The 10,824-nt window shown below is 40.6% G+C and overlaps 1 protein-coding gene across 1 annotated transcript in view; it reads right to left on the bottom strand.

Annotated features, from left to right (window-relative positions):
- Window positions 1-10,824, bottom strand: part of CENPF (centromere protein F) — a 28,412-nt gene that overhangs the window by 2,615 nt on the left and 14,973 nt on the right. The window contains exons 14-23 of the mRNA XM_075204245.1: window positions 9,805-9,957; window positions 8,305-8,481; window positions 8,052-8,204; window positions 6,423-6,599; window positions 6,170-6,322; window positions 5,309-5,485; window positions 3,660-3,821; window positions 2,985-3,144; window positions 1,810-2,250; window positions 336-523 (exon numbers count right to left, since the gene is read on the bottom strand). Of these exons, the coding sequence (XP_075060346.1) occupies window positions 336-523; window positions 1,810-2,250; window positions 2,985-3,144; window positions 3,660-3,821; window positions 5,309-5,485; window positions 6,170-6,322; window positions 6,423-6,599; window positions 8,052-8,204; window positions 8,305-8,481; window positions 9,805-9,957 (1,941 nt within the window). The remainder of the gene's footprint in view (window positions 1-335; window positions 524-1,809; window positions 2,251-2,984; window positions 3,145-3,659; window positions 3,822-5,308; window positions 5,486-6,169; window positions 6,323-6,422; window positions 6,600-8,051; window positions 8,205-8,304; window positions 8,482-9,804; window positions 9,958-10,824) is intronic.

The raw sequence follows: 10,824 nt of genomic DNA, 5'->3' as shown, positions 1-10,824 counted from the left end.
TGAGGGATTTTAATTGCTTGATTATAAATATGCTGACATGTAAATCAAATCTCACCAGCTTGACACGAAGCAAGAACACTGGTAGAATTTTAATTCATTGGCAGTTATCGTCGATTCCAATTAGGAACCTTAACCGGCTCTCATTAACCTAACCTCTTTGGTTTCAAACGTCAGTATCTGCTTTAATTAAAGGGAAGCAGAACACTGTACTTTGCTGTGGAAGTTTTTATAATATTGTGCTTCAACATAATGCTAAGGGAGACGGCATCTAAATTGATTCACATAGTACTATATAATCTTACATCCAAACCCATAAACACTTGATATTGATTTACCATCTGTGATTTGCTGCCCCCTGGTGTCGGACTGGAGAAGTCGGACAGGTTTTCTAGATCCTCGATTTGTGTGCTGGGAACTGATGGAGAATTTGTCTGTGAATTAAGACGTGGACTTTTCCTTAACGGCACCGCTGTTCTCCGGAGAATAAAGGGACTTCGCTTTCCTGATGGGATATCAGCAAATCCTAGAAGACATTAAAAGTAGTAGTTGATGCAGGTGAGATCAGACACATCATATATTGATAAAAAAAAAGAAGTTTAAAATATTTATGTACATAATCACGGGACCACAGACAATATTTTCTCAAATTATCAATTTATGCTCTAACCAAAATTCAATTTATAACTGCAGGAATGAAGGTTTGTTAATACTGTTTAAATTACATAACCAGAACAAATAGTTAGGATTTGATTGGTTACTATGGGCAACATTACTGTTCCCTGCTCCTTATTGTTCCCAATAATAATTCCTTAGACGTTGCAATTCCAGTGGGCAATTAGGTTGTTTTAAACCTCACTGTCCATAAATGGCTAAATGTATGGATCCAAAACAACGGATATCGATGACCATGGAAGGGGTTAATATATCGATTGGGGCTTTTAGAGTTCGGGCACTGATTGCGATCTGACTATCCGCAGCCTGAGCACCAACCAATCGCATCTATCTCCGGCCACACAGATAGGATCTTCCCATATATGGGCACCTTTAGAAGAGAGGTAGGGATGAAGTCTGAAGAAAACAGAAAGCCGGGAGGGAAACCCAGGACGTATAGGTAGGTCCTCTGCACACATGAACTAGACTAAGCCATCTCCAACCTCAATGCTCAGAGACAATTTTGGGAGTCCTGAAATTCGGAGCAAAGCCTTCATGTTAATAAGATATTTCCCAGACATACAAGGCACGGTTGTCTGGCTAGAAGAGACGTCCAACTACGATTCTTTGTGGCACCTGGAACCTTAAGAAACAGAATTTGATGGCAGATAAGAATCGATTGGCCCATCTAGCTTTTTTTTAACCTATGGTAACCTCAAACCCTATTTGATCCTTTATAAGGATATCCTTATGTCTATCCCAAGCATGTTTAAATTGCTCTACTGTATTACCCTCTACCACCTCTGATGGGAGGCTATTCCACTTATCCACTACCCTTTCTGTGAAGCAGTACTACCCTTTTTTAAACTATTATAGCACGACACGGAATGTGGCCTACAGACACATATTTTAAAAGATTTAAGTCCTAAAAACCTTGTGCAGAAAAATAGATAGTCTCAAATTTAACATACATAGATTACAGCCAAGGAACACTTTATTATGTAATCCAAAACATGGGGGATTAGATATAGCGTTTCCCCGAACCAGGAGTGACTTATCAATGTGGCAGATATCCACCATCAGTAACTAAGGTTACTTGATTAAAATACATAGATTTCTAATATATTGGTAATGATACCACTATCTAGGTGGTCGTACCTTTTTTCACCACTTCTGGAAGACCTTCGGGCACAAACGTCTCCTGCTCTGAGCTCCTAGCCCCAGTTTTCTTCACTCTCTTTGTCACACATTGGGGAGTTGTGGGATTGCTCCCCGTGTCATCACACTCTCGCTGTCTCTTATTAGACTGCTTCCCAGGCCCCTGTGTGGACCTTCTGCTCTTTCTTCCTCTTCTCTTGTTTACAGAATTGTCCAATGACGGAGAGTTCACCTCTGTCTTGGACTCCTTCAGCCTTGAGCTCAGGAAGTCCACCTGCTGTCTGAGGGCGTCATTTTCGTCCTCTAATTTGTGAGTCTTAAACAGCAGATTACAGTATTTTTCAGCGCATTCATCCGCCTCCTGTGTCTTCTCTTCCAAACACTGCTTTAGTTCCTCCATCTCTGAGAGGGAGTCGTTGGAACTTGTGTTCATGTTTGTATCTGCATAAAAAGAAAAAAGATTAATAGCAAAACTACATAAAATATCTTGTAGCAATAAATAGAGCATTGAGAGAAAACAACAACTATGAGCACAACACAGTAAAGATCTCTGGCAAACAGTCACATGAAATGATACACAAGATCAAATAAAAATTTTAATTGTTTATAATAAGGTAAAGTATATCCATATCCAGTCACAAGATCTTTATTTACCAGTCATTTAACAGAACTGTAGGGTTACCATGTCAGAGACCCCCGCTTAACTGGACCCTCTTCCGACAACACTAGAGATGTGAAAAACTAACAGCTCTGTGATTCTTTCTAACACAAGCGACAGAATCCGCGCTCCAAGCTCTACGTTGCACATCTATCCGTAGCGAGTACTCGGAATGGCAGGGGTCCTACACTGTCCTCAGTGCTATGAATTATGGAGACGGGGGCCTGGTGTGATCAAATTTTATTTGTATCTAGACATATCTTTCCAAGCACTGTCTCTTCCTACACTGATGAGTCTAATTGAGGCCTTAGAACTCGCACAGTAAGCGATACCAGGACAATGGTACCAGTAGTGGGGTCAGAACTCCTAGAGGATTGGCCAACTATCTTTAGTCTATCTAGAGAGAGGCAAGTAGGGGACAGGTGGTCTACAATGTACTTCCTCTAAGATTAGATATATAAATTTTATTACAATTTCCTGAACTCAGGCAGCATAAATGTCATGCAAGAGAACATACTTTCACGCGTCTGCATTAAGCCCTTGTCAGTCTCCTCCTGCTGCGAGATGCGTTGTTGCAGCCGCTGATTCTCCCGTTTCAGCTCTTTACACGAATTTATCCAATGATGAAGATTTCTACAGGTCTTGGTATTTTCCCTTTTCACTTGTTCCAGGTCACCCTAAAAAACACAAAGGTAAAACTTTATAAGCATGAACATGGACAATTACATTACGCAGCAGCGTCATCAGATCAAACTGGTTCTGCCGTTACACAAAGAGAGGGCATCCAATGGGCGCTGAAGCAATATCCGAACGCAGCGCATCAATGCGCCAGGAACCGGTGACATCACCGACTCCCGTAATGACTCCGTGACGTTACGGATTCCTAGCGAATTGATAAGCTGCAATCTCATGAACATTCCGCTAGCACTGGAAATGGCCAAATCCACTTTACTTTAATTACCTTTAATTAAGTAACACAATTCACCAGCTATACAAAAATATTTCAGATCCCAGTTGCATGTTCTCACAGACGAACCTTACGTGTCGCTTATTGACATGTTACATCTTTTTAAACAGTCTCGTTATGCAACAAGTGTCTTAAGTGAAGAGAGCAGTTTGTGTGTGTGTCTGTAAAGTCTATCTGTGAAGGGATAAATGGCACATTACAACCCGCTGCCAAATCTACACTTGCCTTCAGTCGCTTTAGCTCTCCCAGCTGCTCCTGAGCTTTGCACAAGGATTCACTCAATTCCCCATTGCTGGCCTTTAAGCAATCAATCTCCAGTTTGTGCGCATTAAGATGTGTTTCTACCGCTGTCAGTTTCTCCCGATAACCATCAATGTCTCCTTTGTGCTGTAAAAACAATAGAAAAACATTACATTCATTACAAGTGCAGTAAACAGTTCTCCCTGTTTTTTACTGTTCCAGTAAAAAGTTGTTTAAGCCATAAAAATAGTTATTTGGTTTGTTGCTTCAGATGAAATGTACTTAAAGGGTAACACTGCAAAAATAAGAGCTGTCTGCGCAGCTCCTAGTAACAGACACAGATGCAGCTCAGACGGTGGAGAGCTCTCCTGAAACACAGGGTTCCTAATATGGAACCTCCATAATTCTGCTAGTTTGGCAGACGGAAGATAAAGGATAGACAACATATTAGCTGGATAAAATTATATAGAAAACAAAAATAAATTAACCGTCTATTTTACAGCAACAATTATAACGTACATGGATTCTGCGCTCAATAAACCAGGCGGGCACAGGTCCCCTAATGTCCTGTATGAAGTAGTGTCGCACAAAGGACTGTATTCTTCTATACAATGCTTCCTATAATAGCTGCATTGTGACAGTCCTTACAGATACATCCACTTAATGGACATTACATACTTATACCATATAACATGCAATGTTACTTCACATTGGTGGAATGGTCTGTTTCATAAATGTTACAGGTCATTTATATTGTTCTACCGCTTGTAAAAAGACGATTAGTTACTGGCAAGTTGGCTTCTACCCTGGATGAGGGAAACCAGGCAATTGTCAATAAGGAGTTATCAGGCAATGGCTCACTGTTGGCTGGATGGGGATCGCTCACTACAGGTGAAGCACAATAAAAGGGGTAACGTAGTCTGTAGTTTTGTGATAGCACCCGCCAAGAAATTTAAAGGCTGAGAGGCAGGAAGGCAGGCAGAAGGGTGGAGAGGAGGACTTCAGGCAGAAGGGTGGAGAGGAGGACTTCAGGCAGAAGGGTGGAGAGGAGGACTTCAGGCAGAAGGGTGGAGAGGAGGACTTCAGGCAGAGGGGTGGAGAGGAGGACTTCAGGCAGAAGTACCGTGCCTGGTTTCAGTTCTGAATACTAATAATTTAAGTGTTGCTGAATTCAGAACTATAATTGAAGGCAATGAGCACTACTGAGAGATAAAACTATTGTATTGGAAACAAGAATAGATTTTCCAGCTTACACCAACAAGATTAAACATATAAATTAAGAACATTAACAATATATGTTTTAATCGGTAAATTTAAAAAAAAAAAAAAACCCCACAAAATAGAAACATCCTTATTGGAGACATAAAAGAAATAAGCAACCATTTTTTATTTAAAATAAGTGTGGAAAATGTGATAGCTAGTGTGAAGATAGAGGGATACAATCATAAAGCCCCCTAATACATAAATTATTGTAGGACTGGTCTGTCCTTAATAAATGACACCTATGTGCGTGCGTAAGTATGTTTTCTCTTTCTTATTTAACACAACGCTATCACAGTAAACTCTTCCCTGGAGGTCAGGGGATTGCCATCACCTGTGATATACCGTGACACAGGTAGACGTAACTCACTCACCTGTTTCATGACTTCATCCAGAAGCGACTGGTGATGGGAATCAGCCTGGAGCAGCCGGGTATTATATTCCATTATATCCTCTTTGTGTTTCTGTGCCTGAGACTCCAGCTCCCTCTGTAGCCCAGTAAGTGTGTTCTCCTTCTCTGCAGAGTCTGATGTAGCAGCCAGGAGCAGAGCCTACAGAGAGCAGACCAGACTAATACTACATCTGTGTGCAGTTATCACACTACATGTACTAATTATATATGTATGCCCCCAAAAACCGCAGTATAAGGGACTCTCAAATGAGCAGAACACGGAAAAATAAATAAATTGATCAGTGCTATTGTTATTTATAGGCCAAGTCTAATGTTAAGTATAGGACAAAGCTCAGATGCATTGGACTAATTCTGGGGATGGGTGAGAGTTAGAATAATTAGGTTAAAATTGTGGTTATTGTACATGGGACTGAGGATATCTTTAAAGAGGGGACTACTTTTTGCAATAAGGAGTCTCGTTTCCCCAGGACACCAGGGGCTGAGAGAAGCACATTCAGGCTGCTGTCCAGGCATTATTACAAAGTCTAGTTATAGTCACCCCCCCCCCCCCCGCCACCACCACAGCCAGATTGCGTGTGTTTCCTCCGGGTGCTCCGGTTTCCTCCCACACTCCAAAAACATACTAATAGGTTAATTGGCTGCTATCAAAATTGACCCTAATCTGTGTCTCTGTCTGTCTGTGTGTGTTAGAAAATTTAGACTGTAAGCTCCAATGTGGCAGGGACTGATGTGAATGAGTTCTCTGTACAGCGCTGCAGAATCGGTGGCACTATATAAATAAATGATAATGATGATATTGACAGAACAGGATGGAGACACTTACACTGCTCTCCTCGTGTTGCCGTCTCATTGTCTGCATCTCCTCATCCAAACGTTGCCGTTCACCGCTGTTCTGCTCTTCAATAGTCTTGATCTGTAGATCAGCATCTTGTAATCTGCTCTGTAAGCTGGAACGATTTTCTTCCAGTTCAGCCACCTACATTTCAATAAAGAGAAAGGTAAATCTCTTCCCTGGAGGTCAGGGGATTGCTGTCACCTGTGATATAACGTGACCCAGGTAGATGTAACTCTCTCACCTGTTTCATGACTTCATCCAGAAGCGACTGGTGACGGGAATCAGCCTGGAGCAGCCGGGTATTATATTCCATTATATCCTCTTTGTGTTTCTGTGCCTGAGACTCCAGCTCTCTCTGTAGCCCAGTAAGTGTGTTCTCCTTCTCTGCAGAGTCTGATGTAGCAGCCAGGAGCAGAGCCTACAGAGAGCAGACCAGACTAATACTACATCTGTGTGCAGTTCTCAAACTACATGTACTATATATATATTCATAGAGGGCAGCTTTATGCCATTAGTATACACCATACTCATCTGCAAAAATCACTAGTGTTCATTTTCAACTGTACCCCCAAAAAACGCAGTATATGGCTCTTAAATGAGCAGAACATGGAAAACAGGAACTAATAAATAAATTGATCAGTGCTATTATTATTATTATTATTATTATTTATAGGGCAAGTCTAATGTTAAGTATAGGACAAAGCTCAGATGCATTGGACTAATTCTGGGGATGGGTGAGAGTTAGAATAATTAGGTTAAAATTGTAGTTATTGTACATGGGACTGAGGATATCTTTAAAGAGGTGACTACTTTTTGAAATAAGGAGTCTCTCGTTTCCCCAGGACACCAGGGGCTGAGAGAAGCACATTCAGGCTGCTGTCCAGGCATTATTACAAAGTCTAGTTGTAGTCCCCTCCATCTCCCTGAACACTCTTTACCAATAGCATGAATATAGCACTGCGGCTTATTTTGTTAAAAATGGCTATAAGCTATAAAACATACATTCTAGCTGCAAAGTGATGGGCGTACAGCACCAGGATTCTATTACATATCCATGTACCTCTAAGAGGGGTGTCTCCTGTGCTCCCTCTAGTTTTGTATATTCCTATACTGCAGTGAAATACCATGAATGTGGAACTAAAGTGAGGCTACTATGAGGAATGAAGGGACAGTTATTGCTACTTTAAGTTTAAAGTTCATGATAGAGTGAAGAAACACTGGATCTGCTGTCAGAGACTAAACGTTTTAGCTTGTTGCGTCATAATGACTTTTTAATGCTTTTAAATATAATGCACTGTCATGCCGGCGATTTTACCAACTTGAAATTTAAAGTTAACATTTGTGCTTCTGATTTAATCCTTTATAGTCACTGCGTGTGCGCAGGTCAACTTTGTCGCTAAAAGAGCAGCCAGATCTCACTATATGTATCTGGTTTGCAGTATATTGAGAAGTGACCGACCGCTAAGGCAGAGAGGGAGAGGCCAAACTGTAAAAATAAAAGCTGCAGCTCCAACAATACAACACAAATTTTAACAATAAAACAGTATAAAAATAAAGAGCCCCAATAGTTATATAGTAGAAATAAAAAACCGACAATAAAACAATATGACAGCTCTGACACTAAAGTAGTATAAATAATAAATTGGCCTACCTAGCACATTTTGTGCTCCTTTGTGAGGGCAGAATATCACTCTAACTCTGCAGCACAGAGGAAGGGGGTCAGTTTTGGAGGAACCCCCAATCTGTAATGGGGTATTTGTACATTCTTATTTCACAAGTTGCAAAAAAACTTTAGTTCTCCTCTAACAATTACAAGTAATAGCTTTTCCAGCGCATTTGTCTATTGACAGAACGGGATGGAGACACTTACACTGCTCTCCTCGTGTTGCCGTCTCATTGTCTGCATCTCCTCATCCAAATGTTGCCGGTCACCGCTGTTCTGCTCTTCAATAGTCTTGATCTGTAGATCAGCATCTTGTAATCTGCTCTGTAAGCTGGAACGATTTTCTTCCAGTTCAGCCACCTACATTTCAATAAAGAGAAAGGTAAATCTCTTCCCTGGAGGTCTGGGGATTGCTGTCACCTGTGATATAACGTGACCCAGGTAGATGTAACTCTCTCACCTGTTTCATGACTTCATCCAGAAGCGACTGGTGACGGGAATCAGCCTGGAGCAGCCGGGATTTATATTCCATTATATCCTCTTTGTGTTTCTGTGCCTGAGACTCCAGCTCTCTCTGTAGCCCAGTAAGTGTGTTCTCCTTCTCTGCAGAGTCTGATGTAGCAGCCAGGAGCAGAGCCTACAGAGAGCAGACCAGACTAATAATACATCTGTGTGCAGTTCTCACACATGTACTAATCCTTATTTATATATTCGTATACACCATACTCATCTGCAAAAATCACTAGTGTTCATTTTCAACTGTACCCCCAAAAAACGCAATGTATGGCTCTCAAATGAGCAGAACACGGAAAACAGGAACTAATAAATTGATTAGGGTTAATATTATTTATAGGGCAAGTCTAATGTTATGTATAGGGTAAGCTCAGACTAATTCTGGTGATGGGCGAGAGTATAATTAGGTTAGAATTGTAGTTATTGTACATGTGACTGAGGAGATCTTTAAAGAAGTGACTCTACTCTTTAAAATAAGGAGTCTCTTGTTTTCCTGGGACACCAGGGGCTGAGAAAGAAGATCATTAAGGCTACTGTCCAGGCATTATTACAGTCTAGTTGTATATTCCCCTGCCCCCCAATCATCTCCCTTAACACTCTTTAAAAATAGCTGAATATAGCACTGCGGTTTATCATGTTAAAAAATGGCTATAAAATATAAAACATGTATTCTAGCTGCAAATTGATGGACGTACAGCACCAGGCTTCTATTATATATCCATGTTCCTCCAAGAGGGGTGTCTCTTGTTCTCCCTCTAACTTTGTATATTCCTGCACTGCACTGAAAGATCATGATCTAGACGACATTACTTTTCTATCACAATCTGGAACAATGGATCTGTTGTAAGAGATTGAACTCCGTTTTAGTTTGTTGTGTCATTATGATTGTTTTTAATGCTTTTAAAAATATAATGTGCATGGTCATGCTGGCGATTTCACAAACATAAAGGAATAAACCAGAAACACAAATGTTAAATTTTATAACTACTGAGTGTGCGCAGGTCAACCGTGTCGCTAAAAAGAGCAGCCAGATCTCACTGTATGTATCTGGTTAGTAGTATATTGAGAAGTGACTGACCACTAAGGCAAAGAGGGAGAGGCCAAACTGTAAAAATAAAATCTGCAGCTCCAACAATAAGACACAGTATAAAAAAAATAAAAATAAAAGTAAGAAACACTAAAACAGTATATAAATAAAAAGCTGACAATAAAACAATATGTAAGCTCTGACAATAAAGTAGTATAAATAAAAGGTTTTGGCCTACCTAGCACATTTTGTGCTCTACTGCAGGGCAGAATATCCCTCAGACTCACAGCAGAGAGGAAGGGGGTATTTGTCAATTCTTTTTTCAAAATTTGTAAAAACCTGTAGTTCTCCTCTAACAATTACAAGTAATAGCTTTTCCAGCGCATTTGTCTATTGACAGAACGAGATGAAGACACTTACACTGCTCTCCTCGTGTTGCCGCCTCATTGTCTGCATTTCCTCGTCCAAACGTTGCCGGTCACCGCTGTTCTGCTCTTCAATAGCCTTGATCTGTAGATCAGCATCTTGTAATTTGCTCTGCAAGCTGGAACGATTTTCTTCCAGTTCAGCCACCTACATTTCAATAAAGCGAAAAGTAAAAAACACTTGCTGGTAAGAGAGAGTTACAAACATGCAGAGGCTTGTGAGAAGCCTGCAGCGCAATCATTTCTGTTGGACATCTCACTAAGCCGTGGAGTCTGCAAGACAATGTACTGTAGAACATTGGCAATTACCGTCCTATCCCAATCTCCCCGTGGAACCTCGCCAACACCGCCGAAAGGCAATATCACACTGAAATGATTGCTTACAAAAGAACTATACTCATGAAAATAGCTTATACACAAGAATGGCTTTGTCATGCCTAGGGAGCATACATAAGTATAATCATTTGTCTATTTATAAACAGTCCTCATGTTCTACTTTAGACATTCTCTTTTCTGGTTTTATTTCTAAAGATTGTCAGAAAGAAGTATTTAAAAATGTGAATGTGTTTTGTGTGGTTTTTTTGTTTTTTTAACTGCAAGATCGATGCAAACAACAAGGGTATTTATAAGGAGTATGGCGATTAGACAAAGTGGTATATTTGAGAGGGCGTCTGACCGTAGAACCAATACTGTTACCTAAACTTGAACAGTGGAGTCTGCTTTTGACAGAAGGCAGAGGGGAGAATGTTCAGAGCTAGTGCCCGTTACAGAGATTCAGATTTCTAGGATGTGGAATGTGCAGTAAATGTGATTGTACGAGAGAGCGGATCTTGTTCAACCAGTGCAACATTTACTACAAACACCTCATTTCCAAGGATCTGAAATCTATTGTCCTGTCCTCTTCTGCCAGCTGTCAAAACCAGTACTCTGACATATCAGGAAAATATGTGAATACCAAGGGGAGAATTAAAAAAATGGAGAGGGACATAAAAAGTGCTACTGGGGTGGGAGTGTT

This window comes from Mixophyes fleayi, chromosome 3, assembly GCF_038048845.1.
Source record: "Mixophyes fleayi isolate aMixFle1 chromosome 3, aMixFle1.hap1, whole genome shotgun sequence".
Classification (NCBI taxonomy): Eukaryota; Metazoa; Chordata; class Amphibia; order Anura; family Limnodynastidae; genus Mixophyes; species Mixophyes fleayi.
This window is presented reverse-complemented; position numbering and strand designations above follow the sequence as displayed.